The sequence below is a fragment of the Solanum verrucosum genome, unplaced genomic scaffold (assembly GCF_900185275.1).
Source record: "Solanum verrucosum unplaced genomic scaffold, falcon-dt-bn FXZP01000165.1, whole genome shotgun sequence".
In the NCBI taxonomy this organism is placed as follows: domain Eukaryota; kingdom Viridiplantae; phylum Streptophyta; class Magnoliopsida; order Solanales; family Solanaceae; genus Solanum; species Solanum verrucosum.
In genome coordinates this window covers 1,525,313-1,542,824 of record NW_026020340.1, presented here as the reverse complement: position 1 = coordinate 1,542,824, position 17,512 = coordinate 1,525,313, and the positions used below count along the sequence as shown (strand labels likewise).

General features: G+C 33.5%; 2 protein-coding genes and 1 long non-coding RNA gene across 3 annotated transcripts in view; 1 reads left to right on the top strand and 2 right to left on the bottom strand.

Annotated features, from left to right (window-relative positions):
• The window catches only part of LOC125837117 (uncharacterized), a 34,553-nt gene extending 29,732 nt beyond the window's left edge, over positions 1–4,821 (top strand). Inside the window, exon 2 of the long non-coding RNA XR_007443500.1 lies at positions 4,703–4,821. This is a non-coding gene — a long non-coding RNA (uncharacterized LOC125837117). The remainder of the gene's footprint in view (positions 1–4,702) is intronic.
• LOC125837116 (60S ribosomal protein L38-like) lies at positions 4,354–6,438 on the bottom strand. The gene is made up of 3 exons (XM_049516260.1): positions 6,345–6,438; positions 4,639–4,822; positions 4,354–4,513 (listed from the first exon to the last, which is right to left on the bottom strand). Exons 1-3 carry the CDS (start codon positions 6,345–6,347, stop codon positions 4,491–4,493), a joined length of 210 nt encoding a protein of 69 aa, XP_049372217.1. The 5' UTR covers positions 6,348–6,438; the 3' UTR covers positions 4,354–4,490.
• A 2,999-nt stretch (positions 6,439–9,437) lies between these two features.
• Positions 9,438–17,512, bottom strand: LOC125837260 (actin-related protein 7). The gene is made up of 7 exons (XM_049516423.1): positions 17,287–17,512; positions 15,611–15,823; positions 14,780–14,921; positions 12,985–13,229; positions 11,981–12,164; positions 10,037–10,104; positions 9,438–9,598 (listed from the first exon to the last, which is right to left on the bottom strand). Exons 1-7 carry the CDS (start codon positions 17,362–17,364, stop codon positions 9,446–9,448), a joined length of 1,083 nt encoding a protein of 360 aa, XP_049372380.1. The 5' UTR covers positions 17,365–17,512; the 3' UTR covers positions 9,438–9,445.

Sequence of the window (17,512 nt, the reverse complement as noted above, 5' to 3'; positions counted from 1 at the left end):
AAGATGGACGAGATCACAATTTGGGAAAAGAAAAACTAAACTCCAATTCCTCATTCTTCCTGTATTTATACACATGTATGAAAAGATGGAAAATATCTACACCATGTGACAACTAATCATCTAACTAATTGTAACAAACTTTCTACAACTGTCACTTTAACTAATCTACATATGTCAATTACATATAATTAGTTAGGGCCTAATTAATCTCAACAGACTTCACCACCACTAAGGTACGATTCCGAGAATTGGAACGAACAAACAGAACAAGCTAGAGTAAAGACTGAACGAAATCGGAAATTCTGGTTTCTCTATGCTTTCAAGAACTATATGGTTAGAGTCCGTTTCTTCCTCTCTAATGCTAGTTAAGTTTCAATATTTTCTCCAATCTTTTTCCTCTCTAATCCTAGCTCACCTCCCCTTTTTACAGAATGAGAGTATTTATAGAGGGAGAATGGAATCGATATGGGGAAAAACGGGCAGATTTGGATGACATTTTAAATTTGAAATTCAAATTTTGCCAGGTTGAATTAGTACGACTTTCCAACGGAATTGAGTGGAGGATCGTTGATTTGACGAGCAAGGACAAAGGAGCAACACGATTGAGACACCTGGATGTTGAAGGATGATTTTTGAAAATGGAGAGGTCACAGGAGAGAGGGAGGATTGGACACGCACGAGTGAGCTGGGCTGCTAGTCCACGATTCGGGTTTGATTTGAGTTTTGGCGAATTATTTCTCTAATTTTTTAGGTTATGCTCATTGTATTGAGGAAGAAGACGTGAGTACAGGGGTTGGGGGTACTGTTTTGGAGTGAGTTTGGACTAGGGAGAAATAAAGAATTTGGGCTTAGATGGTATTAAGTTGTTGCTGAAAGATTGGGCTGACAATTGGGAATGAGTATTGGGCTCTTGGTGAGCTGCTGAAATGAAAAGGGGTTGCTGGAAATTATTGAATGAATGGCCCAACTTGGTCTTTTAAAATAAATAGGCTAGAATTGAATTTGAGCTTTGGCCAAATGAATTTAAATTATAGCCAATTGGAGATTAAAAATGTAGCCAAACTTAATCAATTAGGATAAGCTCGGCTAGTAATTAAATAAGACAAATTGATATAATTAACTAACGAGCTTCTTAATCTTAACAAGATAAAATAATTAACTTAATTATAAACTAATTAACTCAAAATATAAGTTATTAATTAATTAAACTAAATAACCAAATATTTAAATAAAACTGAAATCTTTTTGAGACAATTTTCGAACATTCATAAAATATACTAATTAGACACATAATTATATAAAATATCATATTTATTATTTTAAAATTTATAAAAATGATAAAATTACTTAAAATGACTTGAAAAACATTTTGAATTTTATAAAGTCAATTATTTCAGTTCGTTTGGAATTGAGGAAGCTCGATGATTAATTTATATTGTGGAAGTCCAAAATTGGGTGTCAACAATACACATACATCGAAATAATCATCCCAAACGGGAAAATAGGGACCAACTTGTTGTATTTTGGTCATCACAACAAAGTCTTGGTCAGTTTTCGATCACCATATAAAACGAGGTCCCTTTATGCAATAAAGAGAATCAAATAAAACCAAATCATGGACAAATGTCGAAACAGTTGCAAATGAGGCCATGCTTATGGTAAATCGTGTATAAAGAAAAGACTCCAACTAAATGAAGCTCTTACATTATTTTAAAAAAAAAACACACAAAATCTGAATTTCTGACGTTAATCAAATTGCAGATATTTACAATCGTGCAAAAGCTAATATTAGTTAATCATAAACTAACTAAAGTAAATAAGTAATACTAAAAAGTAAAACCTAAGGGCTCGTTTGGTGTGAGGTATAATAACAAATAGTCCCGGGATTAAATTATAGTACCGCTTATTTTGTTGTTTGGTTGGCAAGTTCGGGATAACTTATCCCGGGATTAATAATTAGTACCGGGATAAGTTATCCCTTCTCCTTGGGTGGTATAGTAATCCCGGGATAACTTATCCCGGGATAAAATAGGTAAATGACAAAAATGTCTCTTTCAACCCTTTTGTTATATCACTTTTTACATTAATGAAGGGCATTTTTGTAAACAAATAAATTGTTCTTAAAATTTATTATTTTGAATACAACAAACCAAACACTCAATAAAAAATAATCCCAACACAACTTATCCCATCATAACTAATCCCAACATAACTTATCCCAACATAACTTATCCCATCATAACTCATTTTCAAACCAAACGACCCCTAAAGGTTAAATAACTAAAAGTAGAGAGGAGAGTTAACTGCTAAGTAGTCTTAATTATTGCGTAAAGTTTTTATATTTAGTCTAATATACTACTAATTATATTAATATTTTTTGTTTAATATATTATATATATGTATAACTAAAAATTAAAATAGTAAATTATTATATTCTTAATGGGTTATCGGTTACCCCAATAACCCAATATTAAAAAATCAATAACGAACTCATAACCCGATAATTTTTTTTGTAAAATCATTAAATAATTGTTAACCCAATAACAATAAACCAATAACACTTTTTCAGTTTGATTTATCGATCGATTTGATTTTTGCACACCTCTGCTCAGAGATTAGACTAAAACACACGTAAAATCTCTACTTAGAGATGCCCAATCATTATTCCATGGACACAGGACCATCAATGCACGTCGCCGTTTAAGACTTTAATTTCTTATTTTGTTGCAGATACCATGAAATTCTATGCATTAGTAATGTAATGTGTTTTAATACATGCATTAACATTATTAAAGACACAATTATCCTTAGTGGCGTACGTAAAAATTTCTGAAAGTGGTGTCGTCACTTAAAGAAAGAACAAATTAGAGAAAAGATCAACTAATTTTTGAACATTAGAATTTTAGATTTAGGATTAATAGTCCTGTTTGACTAAACTTCTAAAATCAAACTTATTGTAAAAAGTTTTTATTTCCAAAAAAATTTGGCGAGAAGTGGTTTATCTTGACTAATAAATTTATAAAATATTTTTTTGAAATAATTAGTGTCTGGCCAAGTAAATAATGTATTTTTCTCAAAAAATTGCTTTCAGACCAAAGCTATTTTTTTAGATATTGAAAAACAGTATTTGCTACTCCCGAAACACACTTATTTTTCTTCAAAAGCTTGACTAAATACCTTATTTTTTAAAAATAAACATTTTTGACATATAAAAACTTGACCAAACATGCTATAATACAGTTCAAACTTCTGGTAAAGTAATTTAACATCTAAACATATGCAAAAATGAATCTTAATTGATTGGTTTGTTTAACTTGAAGAGCTCATAGGGGAGGCTTTATGGGTTTCGAATGACACTTTAAAATAAAGTTATATTTCTTGGCAAGTGATGGTGCCCACATTAACAAAGCACTTAACCAACAAGCCAACAGCCATCCAATAAAAAACCTTTATCTTTTCATTTTCTCCTATTGTTAAATAAATAAAGAGAGAAATTGATCGTACAAACTTAATTAGAACTTTAAACTTGTCATTTCCTAAATTTAATTTCATTAATTTTCCTTTTTTAAACTAAGTAATATCTCCTTTTTCATTATATTTTACATTTTCATATATATTATTCCCTCCATTCCATTTTATGTGGCAATATTTGACCAGGCACAAAGCTTAAGAAATAAATGAAGACTTTGAAATGTTTATCAAATTGTCATTTAAAAAGTAAACTCACTTTTCTCTCTCATCATAATGTATTGGAGTATTATTTTAAAATTAAGTGAGACCAACAAGAATAAAAGAAGAATTGTACCTTTAGATACTTATCATATAAGAAAATGTGACATTTTTTTTTGAAACTGACCAAAAAGGAAATGGTGCCACATAAAATGGGACGGAGGGAGTAATAGTTTTTATCTTCATAAGTTATATTTCCATTATCTCTATTAACTCCTCATGATAACCCGACGGAGGGAGTAATAGTTTTTATCTTCATAAGTTATATTTCCATTATCTCTATTAATTCCTCATGATAACCCCCAAATTTAAATGTATAAACTTATGATAACTTATTGTGTTTCTCAACCCTTTTTCCCTATTTGATAACTAATTATGCAGTAAATTATTATGCTACCATGTTTCTATAAAAGCAACAGATCTCAATTTCAAGTCCTGGGTCCCTGTTTGGATCTCCTTATCTATTTTTCCATAACAAGAAAAGCTAGCATTCCTCTTCTTTGAGAAAAGTTAAAGATACCATTATACCAAGGAAATTGAAATCATGCAGATCAACCAAAATTTCGATATTCAAACACCACAAGGGTTCGACAAAATAAGGTCGAAGGTGGAAATTGAAAAAGTAACACAATATCTAGAATGAACAAAACTTTAAATATTCGACAGGATAAGAAAATGGTTAAGGAACACAAAAGTTCTTCGAATTCCCGAGTATCTTCTAATCAATCTAGGGGGGAGGGGACACATTAACTCTTCCATCTTCAAAGGTCTTGCACGCTCAAACCTACATATCAAAATATACTCGAAACAATGAGATTCATGATCATCAATAAGTAGCAACTATAGGACTATAAAACTAGTCAACTGGAACAGCATAGCTAAAGTGAAAGCACCAAAAGATAAGTAAACCTGGAGGAAGTGACTGCTTCAACTTGTCAGCCTTCTCAAAGTCGGACACACACAGTGTATACAGGTACTTGGAGCAGCGAACCTTGAACTTAACCATATCCTTGTTCTTCTTGATCTTGACAGATCGTGCATCCTTCCTCCTTGCTGTTAGGAGAAAATCCTTGATCTCATGGATTTGCTTCGGCTGAAACCAATAAAAAAAGGTTCAGTTAAGCAGTCATCTCTCCCACAAGGATAAAATTTTGCACAAAATAGTCCTAATCAAGTTCCCATACACAACCCTCAACAAATCAAATGGCTATGCACATTAAACATTTGTCTGATTAGCAAGTAAGAACTAATGTATGTAGGATAAAGCGAGGAAAAAGAAAACAAGGAATCACATTCATCAAGATATAAGCTATAATCAAATTATTAAACTTCATTTCTTTTACCAATTCAAGACCTACTAGCAACTAGAAGAAAAGTAGTTTCATCCACATTCCCCCAACTGCTCAACATATACCAAAATTATCTAACAATGCACACATAGGCAGAGAAGTACGAGAGTCAAGACAAGAAAATAACTCTATTCCTGGCATCAAGTAGATGCATAATAGTTACAAAGGTAAAGTAGCAAAACAGTCAGCTCTTACATTGCTAGTTAAGAGTCTGGGAGCTGACAAAGTTCAGAAAGAAATCAGGGAACCTAGAGGGGATAATATCCAGTTGCTTCAGTAGCAACTAAAAGAGGGCTAAAATCTTGGACTAAATAACACTTCATGTATTCAATACATGAAGCACCACTAAAAGAATCTAATATATCCACATCATGTATTCAATACATGAAGACTCTTTTATCATAACAGAAAATTCTTAACTCAGTGGACAATAAATAAGCATGTCATCATGCCTTTTCCACTTAGATTTCTGTCAGCAAAAGCAGAGACCTTTCCCACTTAGATACCCCATGCTTTTGCAAAACAAGATCCTAACCAATCCATCAGCACCTAAGATCTAATCACAAGGTCAGAGTCCAGAGGCTCGAGAATAGCTTTACTATTCACAAAAAAAGTCCCAGAAAATAACACTTCAAGCACCACCAAAAGAATCTAATATCTCCCATACATCAGGACTGTTGTTTTCACAACAGAAAACTCCTAGAAGTTACCTCACAGTTCAAAACTCAACGAATAACGAGCCTCCTCTCATCCCTCCACCACTTAAGAGACACTACACTTTTGGCCACAAACCAGTTTCAACCACAAAACTCACTCATCACCACCTAAGGTCTTACCACTTAGACACTATACTTCCAGCCACAAACCTGCATCAACCACTAAACTCACACATCACCACCTAAGCTCTTACCACTAAATCAAACCCTTCAACACTCAAGCTTAGCTTTATTATTCACAAAAAATCTCCCAGAGAAGTACTAATTTCAAAAGCACCTAAAACAAAATTAGGTTACATCTGAAAAACTAACACTTGAACAAACCCAAAAAACAGAGAAAAAACAAAACTTAAATCACATAAAACCTAATAATTAACAAATCCCATCCCAAAAGCCTCAAGATTTACCTCAAACAACACAAACTAGTTTTAAAAAAACTACAACAAAACATTTAATCATCAAAAACTCATCTAAGAAACAAAACTTCACAACAAAATGACTAAGCATAGTAAATTCAACAATGTAAAACACAAAAAGAAGACAAACCCACCATGATTAGGTCTTCAAATTAGAGTTTTGCTGCTGCTGCTGCTGCTGAAGGAGAAGACAAATGGAATAACAAAGAGGCGGTAACTATATAAATGGGATCGCTAAAAAAAACCTAATTTGTTCACTTTACAATTTTACCCCTAACCCGGAACCGGTACCGGAACCGGAACCGAAACCGAAACCGAACCGGCCCAGCCCATTAAGATCCCGGCAGGCCCGGCACAATTATCCACCTTCCTTACAGGCCTTAACTAGCCGTTGGGCAACGGCCCAATAACGGATATATTTTCTTTCCATATAACTTTGAAAAACTACACTTTTAGTCCCAAAATCCCAACTATAAATACCCAAAAAAGTTCATTTTTTGTCACTCACTTTCTCTCTCTCAAATCATCTCTCAAGTTGTTTGCTATTCGACGGCTATCTGGTTTTGACTTGATACGACAATTGTGGTAAACTCGTTCCATCTCTTAATTTACATATTGAATTTGTTAGTGCATTATGTCTTCGAGTAAAGGTATGTTTAAGGGAGGGCGTAAGAATAAAGACAAGTCATCTATTTCTATTAATCAAAAACTTCCTCGTAAGTCTGAAGGTGATTCTTTAGAGGATGGTGAAGATTGTATGCATGATAATAATAATCGCGAAAGTGTATCGAGTGAGGAGGAAGAATCTAAGGATGTTTCTAGTATGGAAAAAACTATTGAAGATGATTCAAATAATAAAAAATTATTTGGTGATAGAAATAAATATAAAAAAGAAATTATAAAATCAATAGCTAGTGAAAAACATCTTGATTTTACTTCTCCTAAAGATTTTAATGCATATATCAATAGATTATATTCTAATTGTTTGATTAACAGTATTCCTAGAATAACTAGTTTAAATGATGTTATGAATTTTTATACACAATATCAACAATATTTACGTGATTTATTTTCAAAACTTGATTGTAGAGTTTCTCTTGCACTTGATATTCGTAGTGATGTTCGTAACTTAGATTATTTAACTGTTACATGTCATTGGATAAATTCTGATTGGATATTGGAAAATCGTATTATTGCTTGTCGTTTTATTGAAGATAAAAATAATAGTCCTTTTATTATTACATCTATTCGAGATATTTTGACTTTTTTTGGTCTTAATGATAAAATTATGTGTATTTCTTTTAATAATAATTTTAATGATATTTCAACTTTAGAAATACAATCTGTACCACCTTTAAATGGAAATTTTCATGTTAAATGTCTATGTGAAATTTTTAATTTAATTGTACATGATATAATTGATCTTTTTAGTTCTTATATTACCAAAATTAGAGGAGCAATAACATTTATTTTTCAAAATAAATCAAAAACAAGAATTAAAAAATTTATGAAAAATTGCAATGATTTTAACCTTAAACCAAAAAAAATATCAATAGATATTTCTACAAATTGGAATTCTTTATACATTATGTTAAATGTTGCATATAAATATAGGGAGCCAATTTCTGTTACATATAATAATTATATTGAAAATTCTGCTAATTTTTTATTTGATTCAGATTGGGATATTATTAAAGTTATTGTCAAAATTTTATTAAAATTTCATAATGTTATTAAAGAATTTTTTAGTAATTGTGATCCTAATATTTGTGGCATTTTAAGACATATTGCTGATTTTGCTTATTTACTTTCTAAATATAAGGATAATGAAATTTATAAAGACTTTATTATTCCTATAAAAGAAAAAATCAAAAAATATTTTATTCCTATGCCGCCTATTTTTCAAATTTCTGCTGTATTAAATCCTAATATAAAATTAATTTATGCAAAAGGATATACAGGAATATTATATCAATTTTTAGAAATTGGTGAGGAAGAAAAACCAGATTTGGAAAGTTTATTTTCAAATACAGAAGCATTATTTAATTATTATCAGCAATTAATAGATGATGAAAAATTAAATAATTCTAGTGAAGAAGAAGAAGATGATGATGATTTTATGGAAAATTTAATAGGTATAGGTAAAATAAGAGAGCTTGATTCTTATGTGAGGCAACACGGTGAATCGTCTGATATTAGTATTTTGCAGAGGTGGAAGGATAGATCAAAATTTACACGTGTTATTGCGAAAATGGCTCGGGATGTGTTAAGTGTTCCAGTTGTTTCAACGCGGATTTTGATTGGTGACAACAACCGGTCATTATTTAGGAAGACAACGGAAATGGCAGTATGTGTTGAAGATTGGATTAAAACAGAGAGAAGAAAACAATATGTAGAAAAAACGGAAGACGAAGAAGAAGTTGAAGATGTCATGATAATGTCGGATGATGATGAAAGTGATAATCAAGATTATCCAACTCCAATTAATCCTTCTTATATTGATATTAAGGACATAATTAATATTTTTAGATAAAATTGATCAATAAATTCATCTATTGTATTTAGAAATTTCTATTATTTTTTTGTATTAAAACTTCATGAGAGTGGAACCTCTAGACTCTTGTTGAAATTTGCAAGTCTAAGTTCAGAAATCAAAGTGATTAACTTTCAATTTTGTATAAATTTTGAATATTTTAAATACCAAAAATTATCTTGTTGAAATTTGCAAGTTTTTTAGTTCTATTCATACAAATTTTTGTATAAAATTTGAATATTTTAAATACCAAAAATTATCCTTAAATAAATTATTAAGTTGCAAGTTTGCATTCGAAGAAAAAAGATATTTTTAGAAGTTGATATGTTGTGAATATATTCAACCCTCTCTCTCACTCCAAGTTTGCGTTCGAATAACAAAGATCATTGACCTCTCGATCTTCATGAGATAAAATTAAAATCTATATAACTTTTGAAACTATATGCAAATTCAGAATACACGGAGTAACTCTATTAAAAATCCGAGATCTGATTAACGATGAATAGTTAAATCCTCTTACCACTCTCATAGGTGCCAAAAATTAAAAAAAATAAAAAATCCCTTGTAGCCAAGATATCAACTGAAGTAGTTTTAAACTAAGAAATTGTACAAGACTGCAACTGCATTAATAACAAACAAGAAGTCGATGGAACTACCATTCTAGGAAAGAGTACTGTACTCAAAGTGTGTCGCGCCTAGTGTTTAAAAGCATTTTCGATGAACAACAGAAGGGCCACTCTCGTCGTAATCAGCTTTGGTTATGTGCTGGTTTTGAGGGAAGACAACTTTGGCAAGTATAGCACCACCAATCCATGCTGAATATGAAGTCAAGTTCTCTGGCATATATTCTGGAGGCTGTAAAGAATATCACAAAAACAAAATTCAATAAGTAGCTTATGACATCGCGCTCAATTAGAGAAGCAACGTGGTAGTTCCTGATTCGGGATTAAGGAAAAATTCGCACTACCTTCTCTCTATTGGTTGAGGGACTTGTATCATAGGTTACAAGTTCGAGCCTTGTGCTAAGCTAACTAAGTCTACTATTTAAATGGAGAAGGGTAGAGGAGTGGTTGGCCTAAAGGGTTGGCTCCAGACAGATTTCTCGGTTATTAAAAACAAAATCAATCCATTTTCCTCTAAGTTGGGAGTTCTCACAATGACTTGGGCTGACAATCCTAAGTCGCTTTTATGATGGAAAGATGAAAGCGGTAGGGTATTGTGACAAGGGGCACAAATATGGCAAAGAGGCAAAAAGAACCTAAGCTGTCAACCAAGGATTTACAAGAAAGATACCTTTACTAGCGAAGGACGAACTGCTGATGAGCAAAGGGTAGCTTCTCTCTGAAACCGTTCCTCAAACCCTGCAACCATGAGCAACACAAAAGTTTAATTTATTTTGTAATGGTAACAGTATATTCATCAGCACAAATGCTATGCTGGTAGACAAATTTACAAATATCCAAAGAGTTATCTATCCTGGTCTACGTAAGGACTCTAAGAACTGTAATATTGACTCTGTTTCAACTACAAAAAAGTTCTTAAAAGACACGTAGCAGTTCGTCTTCAAAGCACCTAGCATTTCTCTCCAAACGCTCCACCATATACAAGTTTCATTCACATGTATGTTAGCCCACAAGACCCAAGGAACACCAGAGTCTAGACTTTACAAATGGCCAGTGTAAACTTCAGAAGGAAGGAGGCAATTTGAGCATGACCAATCCATCCGTGCCAACTGACTGATTGAGGGTCTCTCGATCCATTCCCCTCTTCACCTTACACTCATTCGTGATATATGTTAGCTTAAGTAGTGATGGGGAGGAGGAACAAATTTTACTTCTCTTCAATGTGATGCTCCAAACTGATCTACCTCAAGTTACAATTATTGTTGTTGTGTTCTTGTTGTTATTGATAAAAGTATACTACACCGATATAGCTATGTTATTTATTATTTTATAAAACCAGCTCTTTCTAATTTGTTAATAACGGTGGTGTCTAGACAACCTTGCACACTCCTTGACTGATACAACTAGCAGTCTTTCACAGACCAAAAACACAAGTGTCGATGCAAACCTATCCCACCAAGGCTGAAGCATATAGGTTCTCACTTAGTGTTGAAGCAGAGATTCAAACCGGGACATTTCCAAGTTATTACTCATGTGTCTCGACCTCTAAGCTATCCATTTTGGGACTTACCAATGCTAGTTCATAAACAAGTCGATCAGCTCTTCCCGCTAGTCATTTGGGTCATTTTAATGTGCAAGCTATAAATCTAAACCAGTATGGTAAGAAAAGATAGTAAGATCAGAAGAGGATTTGTGTCCTGGAACTTGGAAGAAATATTACCAATCAAAGGGGAGAAATAACCCCTCTGATCAACGGCACACTCATTAGCATTTCAATATTTTGTTTTATCATCACGATGTTGGCATTGATTAAGAATATTACAGGAATAGACAAACTTCCTAGTTAGGAGAAGAGGAAGGGAGATATTGACACTGCCTTAATGTTTCACTCGGTGTTTGTCAAACAGTTGCTGTAGCCATCAAGCATATAAAGCACAAGCCAATCAATGAAGGATTCTTGTTGATGAGTGCTACTTATGGTCCAATAGCTAAATATCGGCTCACCAGACCTCTTCTAGTCTCCCAAGGTATATTGGAAATACATTCACGTTCAATGGATTGGACTTGGGCCAGTAGATTTTCTATAGTGAAATTCACTGACAAGATTGTCATAGCGAGCTGCTTAGGCAATTGATGGGAAAATACTTAATATCATCCCCCACCCCACCTAAACCAAACCAAGCATAGAAAGAAATGCTGACGGGATAATCTACATAAAAGAAGGCTAGGGCATCGGAGAATTTGAGGATGACTATCCACCTACACTATGATTGGCAAAGGGTTTAAAGAGGAAAAGAAAAGCAACCCAATCTCAAATGTATCAGTAGATAAATATTGAAAGCTTGCCAAACAAAATACCAATAACGGAACATTAAAAAGAAATAGCACACTTCCCACTGGGAAGTTCTCAGTTGCATTAATTTGAACAAGAAAAGGACTGTCTGTAATAAAAGCATTTCAAATACATACAATAAAATTGAACTATTTGAGATAAAACCAACCAAAGAGCAAACAAGAAGAAAAGTTTTAGTAACAAACAGACGTGAAGAAATACAGGAAAATATGAGCATTTGTCAATCATATTCTACAAAACAAAGAGATGAACAAAACTGACCGGTTAAAGTAGCAGTGCCACCACAAAGTACTGTGTTCTCTAGCAGCTGGCGATGATTTTCAGATGACACAGACGAAATACTATGAACAAGCTGCTCAACTATTCCATGAGTATCATTACCCAATATAGATGGTTGAAACAATGCCTCTCCAACAGTGTATCTTTCTTTTCCAATTGTGATCACCTAAATCACAAAAAATGAAATGCGATTCATTCAGACATAAACAGTTCTACATGCTAGATAAGGATGACATAACGACAATAAACGAAAGCCTGCAAGAACTTTTTTTTATCAAAACCACTAAACTGGAATACACAATGATCTCAAAATACAACTCCCCTTACTGCTATTAATGTAAGATGTTTAGTGGAATGCAAAAAGCTCAGCCTTTAGTTTCTATCTTATGATATCTATGTAGTTCTCTAATATTCAAGGATCATCATTCACATTGATGGTAAGACCCCATTTTCTCAATCTTTTCTAACTTTCCTGTATAGGCTTCCCTTGTTCCTGAAAATGAGTATTGCACATGGCAGCACTCTTTGGAACCCTAACTGGATAACTTCTGCTATTCCATAGAAAAAAGCAGAGAAAACATCTAAGATCAATCCTTATAATTTTTAAAATCAAATCAGTCTCCAACCTCATAATGGGGCAGCGAAAGACATTAATCCTAGAAATGTTAAAATCAGATCAGTCTTCAACCTCATAATGGGTCACCAGAAGAATTCACAAATGGAGGTTTTAAGCCTCTTTGCTGGAACAAGACAATCAGAAACGAGAGTTCAAAGGCAGTAATTCACTGGCTTGTTCTACACCACAATGCCCTTTAGAGAAATCAAATGAAGGATTTCTTTCAGCGGTTTGAAAACAAAAGCTTATGTTTACCTTAAGAAACTAGAATAAGTTCTAGAAATTAAAGATGTATTAAAATACAACCAACTGGTTTTCTATCAACTTCTTATAATGGTGCCTTATAAGCTGAAATGTAGTGCACAAAAACCTGGCCATCAGGCAGAGTATGTTTCTCTTCCAGGCATGAGTGTTGAAGCTTCTCATAGGCAATATCATCATCAGCACAGCATGCATACTGTTCTTTCAATTTTTCAACATCAGAAATATTGAGTTTCACTGTGGGATTTGATTTACTAAGCTCATCTGCTAGTAGCTTTGTCAAATCCAAACCCCCAACTTCCAACCTTCTTGATGCTATGTGCTGAACAGCACCCTCAATGACAGGTGCAATATCTAAAAGGTCATAAAAAAGACAACCGGAAGAACTCTGAGAAATCAACACAGATCAGAGAAAAAACAAGGAAAATTAAAGCAACATTTCCAAAACAGAATACAAACAGTTTAACTTTAGAAGAAAAGAAGCACACGAAAAAAAACTTGAATATTCATTATAGCAAAATAAGCAGAAGTCATATTTCTGATAGCAACTAGAGCGAAATCAATTCTCACAGTTCCTTGATCTGAGGCAAGAAAAGAAAGCATCATTGGTCTGCCCATTCCATATGAATAGAGGCTAAGAGATTCTTTTCTTTCTGCCCATTTATTTTTAAAATGTAAGCATCAAAAGGGTACCAACCCTTAGTAGTGATGAGTGCTAAAGATATTTATCCTACTGCTCAAATTTTCTCAAAAGCAAAATTGTGTTACAATGAGCTCTCATATTACAATACTTCTAAACTCAAATGATGAAGTCTCTAATTATACGAAAGAATATGTAGCATATATATGCAACAGTGATATTACAACATTGCAAGCTAATATCCACCTTGTAGAAGACCAGATCCAACTTTTTAAGATGCAAGAAGACGAATAGAAAGTATTCAAGGTCATGAGAATTATCATGTTCTGTACAGATGTGCTGTCCACCAGAACACACTCTTCTCTTGAATATATGTCGAGAAAAAAAAACTGGGGCAATAGTGGTGAACATGGCCAAAGAAGGTGGAAACACAAGGTGGACATGTGCATTGAACAGGAAGAAATGAGGTATCGCCTCTTTTTGTCTTCAAGACAACTTGTTAGCTGCAGTTCTCAATATTTTACTTGTGCACATCCAGTCAACTAGAGCTAAAATCAGGCTTCTACAACCATTGATCTCTTTCTTTACACTCTTCTTGTGGATATGCTTCTCATCAATGGAGATTGCACCTACCCACGTGCCCCTAATACCTCTAAGCAAAGTGATAAACCATCCCAGGTACTGGTTCTTTGTAAATATTACCTCGGTCAGGAAAGCCAGTAGCTTGAAACCTTTCATGAGATACCCTTCTCTTTTTCTAGAGCTCATATTTAAGGTTAGTGCTTTTAGTGGATGCATGTGTGGTGCCGTCCTTGAGGGATATGGCTGAAGCAAGGTTGAAGGGCCCCATTTGTACATTTTTTTTTTTCATAAATCAGCATTAACTGTAGTAGGTACAGCTTAAAAAGGCTCAACTATAAATAGATGAAGAAAACGCAGAACATTGAGGGGCATTATCAACCCTAGTAACCACAGACTGGATTATTACCCTGATCTGTTTCTCGAAACTAATAAAACCAACAGTACTACTAAGTTTTTCCAACCAATACTGCAATGATACCCACATTCTCAAGCCTTCATGTATCTGCTCACTTATACTTTGCAACTCAAAGGAAATACAAACAAAAGTATGTTTACTACCTAATGACTAGTGACTACATAAGTAGGCTAAATCTGATAACGGAAGACTAAGTGTCAGAAAAAGCAAAGAATCTTCAAATACATGGATGTTGAAGGATGATAAGTTTAAAGGTAATGCAGATACCAATTTTCCCATGACCAACATCAACAGTACAGCCAGATATGCGTCCAACCGCATAAAGCGACAATACTGCCTGCTCAGAGGCATAAAACCCCGAGATGTTGAATGTTTCAAACATCAACTGCACCAATTGTTCCCTAACAGCCTGTTGACACAAAGGCAGCAATATATATATTAAATTACATTTCCATACCAATACACAGAAAAGACACTAACTTGATGTTGTAGTTAAAAACAAAAAAGCCAAATCTAGCATCCAGCACCAATGACTTACTATTTTCTCTATATTTCAAGACTTTTCTTTAACCTCATAAGACGAAGCCAATTACTAATCCCTGAGGATCCTGTTTATGCTTCATAACTAGATATGCCGAATTACAGAAAGCAATGCCACCAAGGACATATTCACTTAGTTGCTATTCCTTTTTCAATTTTAATATTGATGGTTTCTGGACCAGCTTGTGTGCATCTAGACTAATCCATATGTTGCGTCCACAAGCACATGTTTCCAAGGTTATACTAATCATGCCCACCAACCTGGAGGAAATGGGCTTACACTAAAGGTTGTAACTAGGATTTGAAAGTGAGATTTCCAAGCTCTCTCAGTTATTATTCCTAAGCAAAGGAGTAAAGCTTTTCAAGCTGACATTACAGCTCATCCAATATGCAATTCTTCAAATCATTTTCTTGTCATGTGCATTACTAACTACAGTAGTTTGCATACTCAAAACCCATTCACTAATTTCTACGGAAATTTGGTACTATCCCCCCAAAAATAAATAAATTACAGAAATTCTGTAATTCTGAATTTTTTTTTAAGAATATCAAACTCACCTTGGGAGTGCAGAGTGGGTCAGTGAACAAAATTTGACCTTCATTTCCAATTTCCCAACCAAGACCAGAATAAAGAACATGATGCAACAGGTCTTCCATTGCATCCCAATCTTTAACGAAACCTCTCTCAATGGGATCCACAGCCACTTCCTCTTCCTCAAACAAGGAACCTTCATCATCTTCAGGAATGCGTTTCATTTGAGTTGGTATTACCTAAACCATACATTCCCAAATTTACAGTATTAACTATACCATTACCATCTTAAATACACAAAAAATACACAAAGTTCCAATCTTGAAGCTTTTTCCTCGTAAGGTTTTCTTGTTCTTCATTCCCAAAGTTACAAAAGGCATTAACTATATCATTATCATCTTAAAACCCAAAAAAAAAATCACATAAAATTGGGGCAAAATAACAAGTAAATAGCAGAAAGTTTCAATCTTGAAGCTCTTTCCTTATGGTTTATTCTTTTACATTCATTCTCAAAGTTACAGAAAGCCTTAACTACATCATCACCATCTTAAAACCCAAAAAAAAAAAATCACAGAAATTGGAAAAACAAGTAAATACCAGAAAGTTCCAATCTTGAAGCTCTTTTCTTATGGGGTTTTTTGGTACTTCATTCCCAAAGTTACAAAAAGCATACATCATTACCATCTTAAAAATCCACACAAAATTTGAGCAATTAACAAGTAAATAGCAGAAAGTTTCAATCTTGAAGCTCTTTCCTTATGGTTTATTCTTTTACTTCATTCTCAAAGTTACAGAAAGCATTAACTACATCATTACCATCTTAAAAACTCCAAAAATGCACACAAAATTGGAGCAATTAACAAGCAAATAGCAGAAAGTTTCAATCTTGAAGCTCTTTCCTTATGGTTTTTTCTTTTACTTCATTCCCAAAGTTTACCATCTTAAAAACCCAAAAAATCTACACTAGTTTGAAGCAATTAACAAGTAAACAACAGAAAGTTTCAATCTTGAAGCTCTTTCCTTATGGTGTTTTCTTGTACTTCATTCCCAAAGTTACAAAAAGCATTAACTACATCATTACCATCTTACACCCCCACCACCACCACTACCACCACCAACACCACCCCACAAAAAAAAAATACACAAATTGGGGCAAATAAAACAAGTAAATAGCAGAAAGTTCCAATCTCGCAGCTCTTTTCTTATGGGGTATTCTTGAACTTTGTCTATACACAACCAAAATCAAGAAAAGAGTAACAGATACAGTATCACCATTACAAAAAATCCAAAAATAACAAGCAAATAGCAGAAAGCGAAAAAGTTCCAATCTTGAAGCTAAATTCATATGGGTTTTCCTGTACTTCATTCTCAAAGTTACAAAAAACATTAACTACATCATTACCACCATAACACCCCACCCCCACAAAAAAATACACAAATTGAGGCAAAATTAACAAGTAAATAGCAGAAAGTTCCAATCTTGCAGCTCTTTCCATATGGGGTTTTCTTATACTTTGCCTATACACAACCAAATTCAAGAAAAGAGTAACAGATACAGTATAACCATTACAAAGCTCCAAACTTTCACGCAAATTGAGGTAAAATAACTAGAAAACTCCAAATTTGAACCTTTTTTTTTTGGATGGGGTTCCTATTTTACAGTTAAGAAAAGTAAAAAAAAAAAAAAAAAAAAAAAAAATACCATAGCAGGAGTTTGATCTGGAATAGCGAAACCAGCTTTGAGCAATTTAGAACCAGCATCCACTACTACTGCCTCCATTGTTGAAGGCTCTGAGAAATTGTTGTCTCTCTTTCTCTGAGTAAATCAAATTTCAAGAACTGATGAAAGTAAATTGAATTTGCTGCTATTCCCACCTCTTTTATTTTCTTCCCCTTTTCATCTTTTTTACTCTTCATTTTTATATTAT

What these genes read in the sequence shown, in the direction of transcription:
- LOC125837116 (XM_049516260.1), bottom strand. An exon ending in GAAGCAGTCACTTCCTCCAG is followed by an intron (nt 4,514 to 4,638) that starts GTTTACTTATCT and finishes TTTGATATGTAG; the next exon opens with GTTTGAGCGTGCAAGACCTT.
- LOC125837260 (XM_049516423.1), bottom strand. Translation starts at nt 17,364, where the DNA reads ATGGAGGCAGTAGTAGTGGATGCTGGTTCTAAATTGCTCAAAGCTGGT. An exon ending in CAGATCAAACTCCTGCTATG is followed by an intron (nt 15,824 to 17,286) that starts GTATTTTTTTTT and finishes TGTATGGTTTAG; the next exon opens with GTAATACCAACTCAAATGAA. An exon ending in ACCCACTCTGCACTCCCAAG is followed by an intron (nt 14,922 to 15,610) that starts GTGAGTTTGATA and finishes TTGTGTCAACAG; the next exon opens with GCTGTTAGGGAACAATTGGT.